At 36.0% G+C, this 19,834-nt stretch overlaps 1 protein-coding gene and 1 pseudogene across 4 annotated transcripts in view; one reads left to right on the forward strand and one right to left on the reverse strand.

Annotated features, from left to right (window-relative positions):
- COMMD10 (COMM domain containing 10) overlaps positions 1-19,834 on the reverse strand; it is a 203,730-nt gene that overhangs the window by 54,962 nt on the left and 128,934 nt on the right. The window contains exon 6 of one of the 4 annotated variants that reach the window (XM_032273654.1): positions 15,640-16,115. The exons of the other annotated variants lie outside the window; for them this stretch is intronic. Coding sequence (XP_032129545.1) covers positions 15,990-16,115 — 126 coding nt within the window. The 3' untranslated portion in view covers positions 15,640-15,989. Of the gene's footprint in view, positions 1-15,639; positions 16,116-19,834 lie in introns of those variants that run through there. 4 annotated transcript variants of the gene reach the window in all.
- Positions 18,751-19,043, forward strand: LOC116548387 (annotated as a pseudogene).

The following is a 19,834-nucleotide window of genomic DNA, read 5'->3' on the forward strand; positions in this document are numbered from 1 at the left end:
CATTACCTGCAAAGACCACTCCAATACAAAGCTAAATGCTACAACAGTCAGGTTTTATTTTCTTCCTGACTTAAAATGTATTGCTCAAAGAGAGGTAAAGCTCATATAAGCCCCATGTGAGCTACTTTTAAGTACAGAATCATGAGTTTTTTTACAAATTAAAAAGAAACCTTTCATCTTGTCCCCTTTTCTTCAATATTCATTGATTATGGCAATTCTAATAACGCTTACAAATGTGTGAATAAATTTATGATGAGGCTTTTTTGAAGGGAAATAGAAGTTTTGATGGGAGAAATAAAAGCTCATTTAAAAAGGATTTGTTACTAATGCCAACAAATTGTGTGAGTTTTGCTGGTTAACCAAAAACGTATAAAAAAATCCACTATGACTCTTGTAAAAGTTATTTTAGTATAGGAATTCTGGTTGAAAGCCATGGTTTAAATTGAGTATAAATTTGCCACTGACAAAAAAACAAACTTTGCTGCTCTCTACTCTGTTTAAAGAGAAAACAGATAAGAACTTCATTGAGCTCTTCAATAGAAGACATACACTTTAAAAATCAACTTGTTGACACAGTATGTTGCTATTAGAATGCTAGAATTGCTTTAATCTTGGAGAAAAATAGATTTTTGGAAACCTAAACGTAAAGGTTTCAAGGAAATTTAGGATCATCCAAATGGTTAAACAACTGAAGACATTAAACAGATGCATTCTTGTAAGTGACATAGATGATTACTGGTTTATGTATTATCCAGTGGTAGTATGTCAAAGCCCAGTCTCTCCTTCACAAACCTAGTTCCATGCTTTGCTGGAATCATTCCCTGGGTGTTTGCCCCACACAGGGAGTATGAGCTGGGGATTTTCATCTTGCTGCCAATAGAAATAGACTTTTATGTCTTAAGTAGAATTGATATTGTTGAGTATAAACTCCTGGGGAGCCTACATATTTTTAAATTTTCAAAACCAGCTGTAAAATGTTGAAGTATACTATTAGTCCTTCTATGGCATAGAGGGTACTTGCTTATAAGTTTTCTGACCAGAAGCTTTAGGTTTGTTGAATAAAGCTTAATGGGAATTTAAGCTGGTTTCTAACTATTAACAGACGTAACATTTAGGGAAACATTTCAAAATTATATTAAACTAGTGAAAACTGGTCAGGATGACATATAATAAAAACATCAAAGATTTGAGAATTGCCCAATCTGCGTTCATTCAAAACTCTTGCCTTTTAACCCATTAATCATGAAAAATTCTGTTTTTGTCATGCAGTACAGTATATATGAGTAGTTTTTCTGTCACCAATTCTATGAACCATCTGACAATTTCCTGATAACGTTTTATTATAGTGGCTACAAATAATTCTGGAAATGGTATTTTAAGAAATATCTTGCTGAGAAGCATTGTTTCTTCCAGGAAGTAGCCTTTCATATTGGTCTAAACAGTTCAAGGAGATCGCCTCCTATTGGAACTCGAGGGCATTACTATTTTCAGACCTTGTTTGTGTGTAGCATAAGCCATATTGATTTCCAGAGAATATAAATTTATTCAAAACAAAATACTGTAACATTCTGGGAGCAGATTGCTTTTACTTTTATTAAATTTACCTTTATTACAACTAAGAAAATTGCTTTGAAACAATGACATTCTGACCCTTTACCTTTGTTGTCATTTAAAATCTTTCACAAAGTGTTTACTGTTATTCTTCTAACTCTTCTCAGTAAGAGTGCATATTAGTACAGATCAGAGGATGTAAGATTGAATACCTCTGCTAAACTTGCAAGAAATACAAAATGCATTTATTGCATTTTATGAGCTTTGCTCATAATTTAACCATAATAATAAAAAGTAGATTAAAGATAATGCCTACTCATGTGATTGAAATATTTCCTAAGAGTACTTTAGCTTACAAGTCTTGCCTATTTTTTTTAGAGGCAGGATCTCACTATGTTGCTCAGGCTAGCCTCAAGCTTTTGGGCTCAAGACCCTCCCACCTCAGCCTCCCAAGTAGCTGGACTATAGAATGTGCCATTGTGCCCGCCAATTTTTTTTCTGTAACATTTATCTACATTTTAAAATAAAAGCTCGGTATCGTCATTTTTTTTCAAGTTTATGAACTTATGATAGAATGAAATTGAAAATCATGTGATTTGTAAAACTGCGATGTTACATACATATATCCACCAAAGGTAAAGAAGAAAATCCTAAGAGATTCCAAGGAGGGAAAAAAGACGTTACCAACAAAAGAACGTGAATGAAACTGGAATTCTATTTCTCACCAGCAAGGCTAAATTCTAGGACACAATGGAGGAAATGTCTTCAAGGTTCTACAGGAGAATGATTTTAAAAACCCAAGTCTGTATACCCAGTCAAACCACACATTAAATATGAAAGCAAACAGAGACAATTCAGACCTTCAAGAATTCTGAAATTGTATCTCCATTATGCCTTTTCTGTGGAAGATCTTTGAGGATATACCCCAATTAAATGAGGGAGAAAACTGTAATAGATGAAGAGGTGAGAGCCAAGAAACAGCAAATCTAACCCAGGATTGAAATAGAAAAGTGAAATATCTAAAATGCTTAAATGACAGCTTTTCAACTGTTCAAGAAAGCAACTGATCCAACTTGGAGCTCAAAATATAACAAGCAAACAACATTCCTATAATTTGCAGCCAAAGGGAATTACAGCTTTCATAATTCTGAATCCTGTTGGACCAAACACATTCCTAAAAAGAATTAAGTATTCATTAGCAACCTGTTCTGTTTCTGACTATGTTTTGACTGATGAGCTTCTTATTAGTAGCCCACACTCTTTCTTCTCAATTGTGTCAGTTTGTTAAAGTAGGTGCTGGCACATTTCACAAATGGAAAAAATAAATGGTAAAAGTATATACGAAAGGCACAGATCTGAAATTATACAAATGATTTTTATGTTCTCTTATAAATACCTCTATATTTGAAGAAATTCATTAGTAAGATGTATACAGACTAAGTGAGAGTTTTCCAGTAAAATGAAAGGTATCAGACTCTGAAAAGACTGCTCTTACTCAACTCTTTTATAAGTGGCTGCTTAGCACAGCTGTTGCCCTTTTTCCCTAGCACTGCTGCTGTTGCATGTGAGCGCCTTCCTGTGCTTTGCCACCATTATACTTTAAAAGATCTCTTCACAAAACAGACTCTAAGAACCTTTTAAAATCAGTACTCTTTAACCGTATAGGTGAAATTATCCAATTGGGTATGTTTTTAGAACTAGTACTATTTTTTAGAAAGTTCCTAACCCGATCTGTGGGCAAATTATTTACAGATGAATGCAGTTCCAGCCAAATTACCTTATTTAAATGCATCATTACTGGACCTTTAATGGCTTCTCCACTTGAACAATGAATTTTACTTTATTTCAAATATATTGCATAACTAGTCTACATCATTCATGATTTACCTGTTTTACTGTATTAAAGTAAAAATTTTACTCTTCTTCAAAGCCATATGCATTAGATTATTGCTACCAAGAGAATTTATGTAAACTACGGGTAATTGTTCCTGTCCATGTGACCTTGAGCTCATTCTAAAATTGAATTTTTCTTTTCAGCGCTATTCATCACTTTGTTTTTAAACAGGCAGCCTTTCAATTGCCAGATTTAAGAGTATGCTCATTAGCAAAGCTGCCCAAGTTGATTGACATAGCTGTCCAATGGCTTTCTCTGACTTTACTTGATCGTATTTCTACGAGGAATTTCACTGTATTACTCTGATGCTGCTAAGAGTTTCCCTGCCTGCCTTTGTTACTTTGACCTCCACTGTCACCTGACTTCCATAGCAAATGTCCACTCGGACCTTAGTCTTTCTAACTACAATGCCAGTACAGATTTTAGCCTCCGTTCACTTTCTTTTTCTTCCTTCCCCTACTGGGGACCCTGACTCTTCAGGCACATTAGCATCACTGATTGAAGATATTCCTATTTTTTATTATTACTCTTTACTTCTTCTGTTAATGTAAAAACCTCACCTTTTCAGTTATCAAGGATTCTGTCAAGGATTCTTCTAGAATCCTTCTCTTAAGATTCTGAGGTTTGATTTTCTATGTAATCCTCAAATGGATTCCCATCTGAAAACAATAGCTAAAATCCTAACAATGGCTTTACATCATCTGTCCTACTACAGCCCTCTCATCTCCTCTTCCAATCTCCCTCTTGCTTACTGTGCTTCAGTCATACTCTTTCCTTGTTCATGACGACACCAAGCTCGCTTTCGTCTCAGGGAATTTGCCTTTGCTGATTTCTTTACCTGGAATGTTCTGCTTCCAGACGTCTTCACAGTTTATCCTCTCACAGCTTACAAATATTTACTCAAATGTCACCTTATCAGTGAGGCCTTCCTTGACCACCTTATGAAATAACAATTCCCTTCAAAGCTTCAAAGTATATATTTTATTAGACAACCTAGTTGTTTTACTTTTTTATTTATTGTCTGTGAACTGCTACTAGAATACAGACTTCACAAGGGTCAAGGACTTTCATAAACTCTTATATAACAGGTCCCCCTTATCTGTGGGAGATATATTTCAAGTCCCCCTATAGATGCCTGAAACTGCTGATAGCAATGGTCCTTACATATACTACGTTTTTTCCTATTATACATACCTGTGATAAAGTTTAATTTGTATATTAAGCACTGTAAGAGATTAACAATTAATAAAACAGAACAATTATAGCTACATACTGTCACAAAAGTCATGAGAATGTAGTCTTTCTCTCTCGCACATACATTATCTTATTGTACTATACTCACCTATTTTCAGACCACAGTTAACCACAGGTAACTAAAACTGTGAAAAGTAAAAACCATGGATGGGGGGGCGACTATCATATCCTAAATACCTAACATAGTGCCTGGTCCAATCATAAGCATTCAATAAATATTTGTTGAATGAATAAATATTATAAATGCTACCATGCTCCATATTTTATATAAGCACACATTTAGATGGAATTTACCAATCCCTTTAAAGGTAAGAGCATGGAATTACAATCAGATTGCCTGGATTTAAAAGTCATTTGTATGACCTTGTACACATACGTAACTTCTTGTCTTATCTTGTATCTCAGAGGTTGCTTGAGAATTAAAAAAGTTAATATATAAAAGCAATTAAAACAGTACCTGACACACATATCTGTAATTTTATGTTTAAGGAATTATGCAACATCAAATTTTATAACATTTTTCAGCCTATTGATCTATGTTATTTTTTTATTTTTTATTTTTTTGAGATGGAGTCTCGCTCTGTTGCACAAGGTGGGGTATAGTGGCGCTATCTTGGCTTATTGCAATCTCTGTCACCCAGGTTCAAGCCATTCTCTTGTCTCTGATGGGATTACAGGCAACTGCTACCACATCCAACTAATTTTTATGCTTTTAGTAGAGATGGGTTTTCTCCATGTTCGCCAAGGTGGTTGATCTTTCTTTCTGAACATTTATGCTGAGGTCCTTTTGAGGTGAAACTGGTACCAACACCAAGGATTGAATTTATCCTAGCTCACTTGCCCTCGTTTTCATTTTAATCATGATTTTGATATTTCAATTTAAAAGACTTCTTTTTTTTTTTTTTTAAGGACAGTGATATTCAGCCTGTTATCTGCCACACAATACTCTTTTTTGAGCCCCCACTTGCAACATCTCAAAGTCCTCTGTTTCTAATCAAAAATTCATAAGGTGGTTCAGCCCAGTAAGCCAGCAGATAAGTTACAAAAACGCAGCTTACTTGTGGCTGGTAACAAACAACATACCCAAATGTAACTTGGACTTCTGAAATTGATGTAATATGCAATCCTGACAAGCTTTTTAGCATCAGAAGCAGGGTTCCTGCCAATTAGAATATGGTAGTAAAGTCTGTGGTTCTTTCTAGCTTCCATACAAAATTCAGTTCAGGGTGAAGTGGTTCTTCAGCTTGGTGTAGTTGGGTACAACTAACTTAGATAACCTCTTTGCCATGGAAGGGGTGTGAAGTAATATCATTCAGTTCAGGAGCAGTTGTTTTAAAGATACCTTAAACTGTTCTTTAAATATGGGGTGACTTTTGTTTTTTGTTAAAAACATTACATTTTATATTCTTTATCTGCTATTTTCTGGACTGGCCTGAAGTGGCTACTCCAGTAGTCATGTTCAACTGTTATTTCACAATTAGTTTCTTTAAAGACTTTTAGGTAGCCAATACCAGTCATATAAAAGTTAAAATAAATACACTTTGTAATGATGATTTTAAAAGAGCAAGAGCATTTTAGTTATCATACTAAAATAGTGTTATCTTTTCCTTTATACTGTAGGAATCTGAAAGTTAGAAGAAAACTCTGCCCATAGTTTAAGAAAAATAATAAGTTTGTCATCCGACTAAAGCTGCTAAAGTTAGCCTTTGGTTTCCATAGATTTTAGTAAAGTGTAGCATTTATACAACTCAATGAATTATCACAAAATGAACACACCCATATAACCACTTCTCGCTGAATAAACAACATTACCTACATCCTCAGAAGTCCGCTTACTAATCCCTTACCTCTATTTTTGTTCTCCAAAGTTAAGTATACCTAACTGTTCTAATATTATAGATTTTGTATCCTTTTATAAATAGAATGAGTCAGAATGTACTCTTGTTGGCTGACATGAAAAAGCTGTATTATTAAAAATTGCTACATCAGAAATTCCAAGTGAGGAGTCAGTAAATTTATTAACAAGATATCCCTGGGTGAATGATTCTATCTCAAGTCAAAAACATTTTGCCAAAGTGTGATAGCACTAACACCTACCACCAGTAGGATGTAGATCAGCTTGATCTTATTTTAGAACATCTGAGAGTTTCTAAAAGCTGATAAAACCATCTTAAGGGTATGGAGTGATGGGCAGTAAACTGCATTTATTCCGGGTTTGAACCACCACTCCAAGGCAGTCTCAGAAATAACATTAAAAAGGAGGAGCCAGAGACTAAATACTATCCCCACTCCCCACAATTGAGATGCAATTCAAAACTGTATCTGAAATCATTAAGTCAGTGTAAAGCTGGGAGGAAGACACTGTTGAATCAATACCTGAAAAGCTGTTTTTCCTAAAGATGTCTACACACACATATATCTATATATCATGTATTTGGACTGATTCAAGGAGTCTGCTTGTCAAGGCAACTTCAAGAACTGTTGATGGTACAAAGAAATGGATATCACAGCTTTTGATATCAATTTTCTTATAGAAAATTATATAGTTGAGGTGGGGACTGGTAAAAGAGGAGGCTGCTTTCTTTCATTTTTTTCCTTTTTAAAATAACTTGTCTGCATCACTGGGAATCGATAATGGATTCCCACTGGACATAACTATAAGATGCACCCCATGTTTATTTATTGTGAGAAATAAACACAGTAACAAATTTTCACTAGCATTTTCACAAATTCATGTTTCCTTAATTCAGTAGGTATTTAATTAGAAATCTATGAGATACTAACATTTATGTGAAGTCATGGTTATAACGCAAAGAAGCCAGTCCAGTGACTAGACAAATATATTTATTAAATTAAAATACAATGATATATGTCATGAGATGTACAAGAGCTATGGGGGTACAGTGAAAAAATACCGAGGAGTGGCAAAGAATAGGAGAAAGTTCCCTCGCTGAATCTTTAAAGTATTTTAAGATGCTACTACATCATTACTACTTAACAAGTAATGGAGAAAAAAAATAAAAACAAAAACACAAACAAAAAAACGTAGTAAGGCTGCTTTGCTACATGGACTCCTTATACAAAGCTAAGGAGATTACTATGCTCTTTGAGACCTACCTTTTTAATTAACATAATCAGAATACCTGGACACTGGAAAATACTGCAAAATAGACAGAATGAACCTTTATGATATATAAGGCAAAGAATCAATAGTGAGTAAAACCTAATAAAGTTTATACTCAATGGATTGAATCATTAATTTTTTTTTTTTAGTGTCTCAGGTATGGAATAATCATATCTCTAATTAGTGTTTTTAGGTAGTCTAAATAAAAGGCTATAAATAAATAAAATAAAGGATATTTTAAATAAATACCATTTAAATTGCTGGGGTTTTCTTCCATCTGAAATAACCAAAGACCTGAATTAACTCAGGCTATGTTACTTTATGTTGCCACACAAAATTTTACATATATATTTATCTTTTCACTTGCTGGACAAGTAAATTGTGCTTGTATTCTGTTGCATGAATAATTATACACTCGATTATACACTGTCATTTTTTGTTTTCTAGCCGTTTCGTATATGAACCATTTGTCTTCCAAATTAGATAACAAACTACTTTAGTGCAAAATCATACTGTCTTCTCCTTTTATATCCTTTAGCAGCTAACACAGTGTTGGGCTATAGAGCTGCTCAATAATTGCTTGCTGAATTGAACAGTACCCTTCATCATTGCCACTTCTGTTCTCTGAAGTACAGTTGAATGGATGTAATGCTGTAGTGCTGTCACGCCTTTATGCTTTGTCCTGCTTCTTTGCCTATCTTGCCAGAAGAAGGCAAATTCGATCATTATATTTACTTGATCAATGTTGATCCTGCTAGGATCATCAAAAATGACAATCAATGCCAGTTCAAGTGCTAAGTTTTATTACATATGAATACCTGTCCCTAAATATTGAACCCAAAATGCTGTATTTGTCTGCCCCCGACTAAAACAAATCATCAATCTTAGATACAAGTTCAATGACTCATCTTTCATTCTATAAGCAGGATTAAAAATAGTATAAAGGAAAATTAAAAAATTATGTTTAAAGCAGATAAATTATAAATGCTAAGTACTCCTTCTTTTATACTAAATGTAAAGGCAAATCAGCATTTTTCTAATGTGAAACTCCTCTACTCTAAATTGTAATGTCTATAGGCATATCTTCATTTTACAATATTTTATAAGAAGATAAAATAATCTACCCTAATTCTGTCCTGAGCTGGGAGTCAAAAATATGATTCCCACAATAAGTTTTCAAATACAAGAATATGTCTCAATACATATTTACTACAGTAATTTTTCTTTGCTCATGACAAAAAAAAATTTAAGAAACAGTTAAAGCTTGTTTATAATCAGGGCTAAGTTATGGCCTAAAACTAACAAGGAGAGAGTCACAGTGATCCTAAAAGGTCTTATGCTAATAAGCTTGAAAGGAAAAGAATCAGAATCCAGACTTAATTTTCATTTACAATCCTAATATTCATGAAAAAACACAATTTATGCAACCACAAAAGCATGCATTTAAAAATCACAGCAGGACCATATTATTTCTTGAGGTTTAATTGAAACTCTGAAAAGCAGTGGCCTATTAAAGGTTCCTTGTCAAATCTATTAATTAAAGCAAATTTCAAGCATTGAAACCTACAATTCTGGTTATTGAAATAAAAATTACAACATATGAAAGTGGTAAATGTTATCTCTTCTTACTTTAACTAATTTGCCTATATTAATTTAATATTAACATCAAGCTTGTGTCACTGGGCAAAATCAACAATGTGAATAAAATTTTATTTTTTTGAACTTTAGATTTTAAAATTCTAGCCTAGAATACAAATGATGTTAGCTATCAAAATAATGGTTTTGTGACTGACATTGCACTATATTTCATTACAGTTTTTAAAGAAGAATTAGAAATGTATTTTTCAACCAAATCAGTATAATAACTATTATTTATTTGGCTTAAAACTCTTATCTACAAGCAAACTTCAGATTTTTTTTTTCTAATATAAGGAAAGAAGGAATGAGGCCAAAGTGAATATCTTAAGAAAGAATCATAGTAACTGTATTCACATTTATCACTGCAATGAAAAAAACCTCTTACCTCATAATCCTGTTTCCTAGAAAAGATTCTAAGATCCATTGAAATGTATGTGCATTATTCAGATGAAATTTTATTCCCTCTTTTGCTTTGTTGACATTTATAACATGACCTAGTTTGGCTAAAATTACCAGGTGAAAAGTAGCTGCAGTGTGATAAGTGATTCTACCTAGACACAATATCTGGTTCCCACTGGTATACATACACACCGATGTCCCTGGGTGAGAGAACTAATTCCTTCTACTTGTCTTTTTCATGATTAAAGGCAATGATAGTAACTTTTTAACATTCCTTGCTTCTAAGCTGAGAAACTGAAAAGCTGTGTCAATGCTCAGCATTACCAATGAAGTTAGAAAACACAAGGAGAACATCTTGAAGCTAATACCTTGGAAAATGAAGATAATAGGAATAAAATCACCTAAGTGGGCAGCCTTAGCATTTCTGGACATGTTCCATAACCCCCATAGGTAAGAGTAGACTGGCTATTACCTGTAGCAGAGGAGATAAAACATAAATGTGGAATTTCAAGCAGAGTACCATTTTGTGGCAGGAAGTATAAACTGAACAAACATTTTTTGGAGATCATATTAAGATGTAAAGAAAAAGGGATTTCAAAGATCTTGTGAAAGACAAAAGAAAATCAGAAGAGTATCTAAAATGAACTGATGGAGAATGAAGAGGATGGGTAATTGCAATTAAATTACCAGAAAGTTATCAGAATTATGGGTAAGAATAATGTTTGTTCAAAGGAACCCAAGCCCTGTTGATGAGAATGAGATACTCCATTAACAAGAAATCTAGGTAAGAGCTAAGGGCCTTGAAATAAGAAAAGATCACCATGAAATCTCTGTTAACAGCAAGCTAAATCCAGTGCTAAAGTAATCATACTTTTTAAATGATCAACTTAGTTTATGGCAAGGAGAGTGAACATCAATCAGCACAGGTAGATATAGATCCTGCTTTACTGCCTACCACCCTGTGAAACCAAAAGGCAAGAGAGGGTGAGAGTGAGGCAGATAAAGAGCATACATTACAGCAGTAAACTTTTCTACACTTAAGGCCTGGGGTATAAAATAATATGAACTCATATGAAATGAAAGTGAAGTGAGAGAATGTCTGAAAAAGAGTGCTTAATATTTGAAACTGTGAAACTAACTCAGCAATCTGACTATATGTAAAGTCTCTGGTAATTCATACTTCCTGCCAATTTAACAGAAAATAGGAATATCCTTGAAATTCCACATTTATGTTTTGTCTTCTCTGTCTCCCAGCTACCAGTCCACTATTATGTGTGAGGGTTATGGAACATGTCCAGAAATATTAAGGTCATCCACTTAGGTGATTTCATTTCTATTACCTTTATTTCCCAAGGTACTGCCTTCAGGAATATTTTTTTTCCCTTGTGTTACTACAGGGCTTGTTTTTCTAAGTTGATTGGTGCCTTTTAATTCCAAGTCCTCCATTATTGCTACTAAGTCCAATGCCAAACTATTTTCCAATCAAATGCCTAGATATCTACAGCGGTGAAGAATAGTGACTTTAAATGCACTATTAGAGATACATATGTAATTAACAGAAACTGAGGAAAGTCTATCAGCTAAAATATAATTTGCTGTTCTTTAAAAAAAGAGAAGTATAAAATGTAAACATGAACTTAAAAACTTGGAAGAGTTTGAGGTGTAAGTTAATGTCTAAAACATCATTTGGAATTACAGGCTGAGCGTGGTGGCTCAGGCATGTAATCCCAGCACTTTGGGAGGCCGAGGCAGGTGGATCACAAGGTCAGGAGTTTGACACCAGCCTGACCAACATGGTGGAACCCCGTCTGTACTAAAAATACAAAAATTAGTCTGGTGTGGTGGTGCACACCTGTAATTCCAGTTACTCAGGAGGCTGAGGCAGGAGAATCGCTTGAACCTGGGAGGCAGAGGTTGCAGGGAGCCAAAATAGTGCTACTGCACTCCAGCCTGGGAGACAGACAGACTCCATCTCAAAAAAAAAAAAAATTCATTTAAATTTTATTGAATGCTTAGAAGCCCTTGTTTAAAATGTACTATTTAAAATCAATAGGGATAAAGTAGTTTAACTTCCAGTTATGTTCAAAAACTGATGTGGTCATATAAAACCCCAGAGATACCAGTAATAAGATATTAGATCAAAACAAACAAACAAATTAAAGATACTTTAAACTTTCAAGGGCACACATAAGGCTGAAGAGAGTTTTATTTTGAAAACTGGAAGGGGTAAGAAGTGAGAGGTCATACCAAACTCCATAGCTACAGCTATAAAAAAGGAGAAGAAAAAAATGATATCACAAGGGCTGAAGACGCTGGAAACTAGAGAGCTGGAAAAACAGCTGAAAATTTAAAGGAAAAAATCTTAGCACCAAGCCAATCTCAGAAGGCATGAGACTCAAATTCAGCGCACAAAGTACACAAATTCCTGACCGATGAAATATTACACATAAGCAAGGGAGCCAGGCCTATGAAGCCTAGTGAAAAAGCAGGAAGGAAAAAAACACCTGGTTTTTAAAATCTGTGGTTCTTTTATTAACTGAGAACTTTCTTCAATCATTTACAGCTTGAGTGGCAGAAAGATGAATTTACACAGGCTTGAGGTGCCAGAGTATTGAGCCCAAAGTCAGCATAGCCAGTGTCAATTAGGAGGAAATTCTGAGACACGAAGAAACAACAGAGAAGATAAGCATCATCTCTGTCAAAATTTTTGAGCTACCAGGGGGAACTGCAGGGGTTCAGGCTAACACAGTAGCAGAGGGAGGGTATAAGCTGTATACCTCACAGAAGACAAAAGTTTGTGGTTTCAACCCAAGGAAGTTCACTGCCTACTAGAACAAAAAGCCAAGCCCTCAAATGAATATGACAGAAGGCCAAGTAATTTCATTTTATGTTCTGCGATGTCTAGTTTTCAACCAGAAATTTCTACATACACAAAACAAAACAAAACAAACAGGAAAGTCTTCAGGAAATTACTAAAGAAAAAATACACACAATATAAATGACTGGGATCAGATGTTGAATTAAGCAATAAAATAATTCAAAAAAGCGATTATAAATATATTCAAAGAACTGAAGAAAAATATGCTAACAGTGAGTGAACACAGAATAAATCTCCAGAGAAAAATAGAAACCAAAAAAAAAAAAAAGAAAATTCTACATCTAAGAAGTATAGTAAATGAAACAAAATATTCACCAAATGAGCACAGCAACAAATAATCAGTAAAACTGTATATCAGTTAAGAGAAATTACCCAATCTAAAAATGAGAAAGAGTAAAGACTGATGGAAAATAATCAGAACATCAGAGACCTGTGATATCACAGGAAATGATCCAATATCTATTTAAGGGGAATCTTAGCAAGACAAGTAATAAAGGAGAAAAAAATTATAGACATAGTAGATGAAAAACTCCCAAATCTGATGGAAAACAGTAGGTTATGGTCCAAGAAATTCAATAAAATCTAACCAATATAAACCCAAGGAAAATTTCTCCTAGAAATAAAAGTTAAACTGCTGAAAGCCAAAGAGATAAAAAACAAATGTGTAACAGGACCAGGAAAAAAATGACACACTTTCCATAAATGGAAAGATGATAATTCAGACAGCTGAATTCTCATCAGAAACCATGACAGCCAAAGGAATTAAAACAATATATTTAATGCATTTCTTGGTATTTTTACACCAAGGAAGGCCAGCCTTGAATAATGAAAGTAAAATAAGCATATATGTAGAAAAACAAAAATTGAGGGAATATGTTGCCAGCAGACCTCAATTATAAGAAATGTTAAAAGAAATTCTTCAGTCGGAAGAGAAATGATACTAGATGGCAACTCAAAACTATAGGAAACAAGGGTATGAGTAAATATAAAGAAAATTTAATTTTCCTTTCTTAACATAATTTAAAATTTTATAGATAAATATGATTATTTAAAGTAAAAGTTATAACTATATTAAATGTATGTTAATAATGTATTAACTCATTAATTTTAAGAACTGTGCCACATTAACACAAGATGTTAATAATAGGAGAAACTGTGGGAAGGGGGACAGTTGATAAATGGGAATGCTGTATATTCTTTTCAAGTTTTCTGTAAACCTAAAATTGCTCTAAAAATCAGGTCTACAAAAGTTTAATTACTAATATAAGGCAATATAATAGTAATTATATCACTGTTCCAATTTTTGAAGAATAAACAAAATCATTAAAAGCAGCTTTCAACTAGGCAGTAATAGAAGAGAATTTCCTCAAAAGGAATATATGGAAAATCTACAACTAACATCATGTCTTATAATGAAAGACTAAATGTTTTAGGAATAAGGCAAGTATATGTATGTTATAACACTTCTATTCAAAGTTGAATGAGAGATTCTAGAACAAGGAATAAGGCAAGAAGAAGAAACTAAAAGCAAAAACATTTGAAAAGAAGTAAAATGTTTGTATTCTCAGACAACATGATCCTGTATGTAAAAAACCCTAAGGAATCTACAAAAAATATTACTAGAACACACAAACACATTTAGCAAGGACAGAGGTTACAAGGTCAAAATTAAAAATTAATTGCAGTGGGATGGTGCAAGATGGCAGAATAGAAGGCTACACTGATTGTTCTTCCTGCAAGGATACCAATTTAACAGCTATCTACACACAAAGAAACACCTTCATAATAACCAAAAATCAGGTTTGTGCTTACAGTACCTGGTTTTAACTTCATATGGCTGAAAGAGGCTTTGAAGAGGGTAGGAAAGAGTCTTGAATTGCTGACACCAACCCTCCGTCATCCCCTAGGCAGTGACCATGTGTGATGCAGAGAGATAATCTGTCTGCTTGGGAGAGGGAGAGCACAGTATTGTGAGACATTGCATTAAACTCAGTAATACTTTATAGCAGAAAGCAAAACCAGGCTGAACTCAGCTAATGCCCAACCACGGAGGAAGCATCTAGACCAGCCCTAAGCAGAGGGGAATTGCCACTCCCCAGAAGTCAGAAGTTGAGCTCCAGCTAGATTCATCACCATGGGCTAAAGTGCTCTGGGGATCTGAGAGGGTTTAGCTGTGTCCTCTTCGAAATCTCATCTTGAATTGTAGCTCCCATAATTCCCACGTTGTTATAGGAGGGACCAAATGGGAGATAACTGAATCATGGGTGCAGTTTTCCCCATACTGTTTTCATGTTAGTGAATAAGTTTCACGAGAGCTGATGGTTTTATAAGGGGTTTCCCTTTTTACTTGGTTCTCATATTCTCTCATCTGCTGCCATGTAAGATGTGCCTTTCACCTTTCACCATAATCATCAGGCCTCTCCAGCCACATGGAACTGAGAGCCCATTAAACCTCTTTTTCATTATAAATTACCCAGTCTCAGATATGTCTTCATCAGCAGTGTGAAAATGGACTAATATATGATCTAAATAAACCTGAAAGGAGGTCTAGGCCACAAGGACTGCAACTCCTAGGTGAGTCCTAGTGCTAACTAGGCTCAGAGCCAGAGGCTGGGAAAACATACAAACCACTAAAATACCAGCTAATGTAGCTAAGAGAGTGCTTGAGTCACCCCTCCCCCCACCTCACACAGCACATCTTGAGGCTCCAAAAGAGACTCCTTCCTACTGCTTGAGGAGCGGAGAGGGAGGAGTAAAGAGGCCTCTGTCTTGAATCTTCGATACCACATCAGCCACAGTAGGACAGAGTACCAAGTCAGAGACATGGGACCTCCTTTCCAGGCCCTTGCTCCTCAATAACATTTCAAGACACACCTTGGGCCAGAAGGGAAGAACCCCTCCCTGGCAGGACCCATCTCTTGATGACTAAAGAATCTGGGCCCTGAATAATCAGAAGCGATACCCAGATAGCATGGGTGATGCTTGCATGAGACACTGAGAGTTGCTGGCTTTGGGTGAGACTCAGCACATCTGCAACTGTAATAGTGATGGGAAAAGACTCCTGCTTGAGAAAAGTGAATAGAAAAGTAAAGAAGGCTTTGTCTTGCCCCTTGGTACCAGCACAGCTACAGGATATTAGAGTACCAAGTGGTCGCTCAGTGTCCCCAATTCCAGGCATTGGCTCTTAGATGACATTTCTAGGCCTTCCCTGGGTTAGAGCAGAACCACTGCCTCGAAGGGTGGGTCCCAGGTCAGGCAGCATTCAACATAAGCTGACTGAAGAACCCATGGGTCTTAAGGAAACATTGGCAGTAGGTAGTCTGGCAGTATTCCCCATGGGCCTGTGGTGGTGGTGGCCACGGGTAAGGCTGCTCTGCCTGTGGAAAGGGAATGGAAAAGCAAGAAAGACTGTTTCTCATATTTTGACTGCCAGCTCTGCCACAGTACAACAGAACACTAAGTAGACTTCTAAGGTTTTAGACTATAGTCCTTGGCTCACAAAAGGCACCTCTGGACCCACCTGGGGACTGGGAAAACTTGCTATCCTGAAGGAAAGAACACAAGCCTGGTTAGCTTTGCCAACTTCTACTTAAAGCCCAAGGGCCTTGAGCAAACACAGGCAGTAGCTAGGTAGAGATTACAGCAGGCCTTGGGCAAGACCTAATGCTGAGCTGGCTTCAGGTCTGACCCAGCACAGTCCTAGTGGTTGTAGCCACAGAAGTGTTTGTGTCACCATATTCAGCTCCAGACAGCTCAGCATAGAGAGAGACACTCCATTTGTTTACAAGAAAATAAGAGAACAAGACTCTCTGCCTGGTAATCCAGAGAATTCTTCTGAATCTTATCCAAGACCACAAAAGCAGTACCTCTATGAGTCTGCAAGAACCACAGTGTTACTGGGCTTGTGGTGCTCCCTAAGGCACATACAGAATAGATTACAACACCCAAGTCCTTGGAAATAACCAGAAAGTCTTCCCAAGAAGTACTAGTACAAACAACTCCAGACTGGGAGGGCTATAATGACTCTTCAATGCCCACACACAGGTGAAATTTGAATAAGCATGAAGACCATCCAGGAAAACATGATCTCATCAAATGAACTAAATAAGGCACCAGGGACCAATCCTGGAGAAACAGGTACATGATCTTTCAGACAGAGAATTAAAAATAGCTTTTTTGAGGAAGTTCAAAGAAATTCAAGATAATACAAAGAAGAAATTCATAACTCTAACAAATACATTTAACAAAGAGACTGAAATAAACCAAAAAGAATCAAGGAGAAATTCTCAAGTTGAAAATGCAATTGGCATATGAAAGATTGCATTAGAGTCTTTTAACAGCAGAACTGATCAGATGAAAGAAATAGTTATCTTGAAGACTGGCTATTGGAAAATAAGAGGGGACAAAAGAAAAGAGAATAAAAAATAAAGAAACACACCTGCAAGATCTAGAAAACAGTCACAAAAGGGCAAATCTCAGAGATATTGGCCTTAAGCAGGAGGTAAAAAAAGAGAAGGGGAGGGCAGAAAGTTTATTCAAAGGGATAATAACAGAGAACTTCCCAACTCTAGAGAAAAATATCAATATCCAAGTACACGAATGATACAGAACAACAAGCAGATTTAACCCAAAGAAGGCTACTTCAAGTCATTTAATAGTCAAACTCCCAAAGATCAAGGATAAAGTATCCTAAAAGCAGCAAGAGAAAAAAAACAAATAACATAGACTGGAGCTCTGATACTTCTGGCAGAAGATTTTTCACAGGAAACCTTACAGGCCAGGAGAAACTGGCATGACACATTTAAAGTGCTAAAGGGGGAAAAAACCCAAAAACCATGTTTACCCTAGCATACTATAACCTGTGAAAATATCCTCCAAACGTGAAAGAAAAATTCCCAAACAATGAGAGATTTCATCAAACATCCGACCTGTCCTATAAGAAATGTATGTTCTTGGCACTTTGGTCAAAAATGAGTTTACTAAATGGATTTATCTCTGGGTTCTCTATCATTTTCCACTGTGAAATCCTATCTCTACTAAAAATACAAAAAATTAGCTGGGTGTGGTGGCACACACCTGTAATCCCAGCTACTCAGGAGGCTGAGGCAGGAGAATTGCTTGAACCCGGGGGGCAGAGGTTGCAGTGAGCTGAGATTGTGCCATTGCACTCCACCCTGGGTGACATGAGACTTCATCTCAAAAAAAAAATAATAATAATAATAATATCTTAAAGGTGTGATGTGCCTTTGGAACAGTTAAAAAAAATCTCAAAGGGAAAACTTAATATTTCATAATGTTCAAGTTGTTACCTATGGAGCAATTAAGGAGAACTATAATCTAAGGTCTAGCAGACTAGAGAGCAAACCTGACCTAGTGATTAATGCTGAATGTGCTGCAAGCTTGGTTCATTTTTGTTTCTCCTCCTTTCTTCTTCCCTCATTAATTTTATAAGTTTACAGGGATGGTTTCATTTAGTAGATGGACCCTTTAAAAAGAATTTTTTTTAAACCCATTTTACAGACTCCCATAGGATAATAGGTATCAGCTGTTATTATTTGTTGTTTTTAAGCATTAACTAAAGATGCCACAAATTTAGAAACATAATTTTTCAGTTGATGACTTAGATTTATTAAGTAATTAAGCACATTTGAAAATCTGGAATAATAGAAAATTTGTGTGAAATAGGAATTAGGGAAGCTCTTACAGAGAGCTCATATACCTGTCCTAAGTAAAGAACTCTTGGTTTTATCAAGTTGGATAAATTTCTGTAGAAAACTGCATTTTGCTGTCATTGGAAGCATCCTTTGAAATTGTGTGAGAAAAAAACTATTTTTAATTGTGAAAAATAACAAACAAATGTACACAATAGTCAATGAGTTTACTAATCAGAGTGGTTGATTTGGAGCAGTATGAAGAAGAAGAGGTGAGAACGATGGACTGACCAAAGCTGGCATGCTGCACCATCCCACGCCCAGCACCTACGTCTCGCTGCCGCCGTGTCGCCAACACCACCATGCCCAAGAGAAGGGCTGAAGGGGATGCTAAAGGAGATAAAGCCAAGGTGAAGGACGAACCACAGAGGAGATCCATGAGGTTGTCTCCTAAACCTGCTCCTCCAAAGCCAGAGCCCAAGCCTAAAAGGGCACCTGCAAGGAAGGGAGAGAAGGTACCCAAAGGGGAAAAGGGAAAAGCTGATGCTGGCAAGGAGGGGAATAACCCTGCAGAAAATGGAGATGCCAAAACAGACCAGGCACAGAAAGCTGAAGGTGCTGGAGATGCCAACTGAAGTGTGTGCATTTTTGATAACTGCGTGCTTCTGGTGACTGTACAGTTTGAAATACTATTTTTATCAAGTTTTATAAAAATGCAGAATTTTGTTTTAATTTTTTTTTAGGCTATGTTGTCAGCACACAGAACACTTCATTGTTGTTTTTTTGTGAGAAGGGACATAATGTCACCGATACAGTCTCCGAAGCTGGACTGATGTGAGGAAAACACCTTTCCCTTCTAGTTTTGAGAGACTTCCTCTTGGCTCCCAGGAAGAAGGATTCCCTGACTCTGACACACATGGCCATCTTAGCACAAAAGCCTTGTGGTATGGAAAAACAAATTCGCTTTTATGTCCTCTTCTCCTTTTCCATCTTTCGGCATAGACTTAAATCCCTTGAGCCCAGATATCTGTCGGGACCTGACCCCCAGTCATTTGTTACCAGTGTGTCAGGCAATCTGGGCTTCCCAGTGATGCCACTGAGATGGCACCTGTCAAAAGAGTAGTGGTTCCATTTCTAGATTGTAGATCTTCAGATACATTCTGCCATTTTCATTTCACTTCCTGAATGTCAGGGTCGGCTTGTGAAAAGTTGTTAAACAACATGCTAAATGTGAAATGTCAGCCCTCACTCTCAACTTTCCCTGTTGGAACATCAGATGAAGACTTCACTGGGTTTTATGGTGGCTTTCTGATTTTTGGTAGTCCATTGAAGAAAGGAGTTTGAAAGTTGTTGTATACTGTTAACAACTGTCTGCCCATGTCCTACCTGCAATACCATGTTTATGGAAAGAATCTTTAATAAAGCTGGATACAGTTTGGCTTGGG

Source organism: Sapajus apella, unplaced genomic scaffold (genome assembly GCF_009761245.1).
Source record: "Sapajus apella isolate SASKATOON/1434 unplaced genomic scaffold, GSC_monkey_1.0 scaffold1, whole genome shotgun sequence".
Lineage (NCBI taxonomy): Eukaryota > Metazoa > Chordata > Mammalia > Primates > Cebidae > Sapajus > Sapajus apella.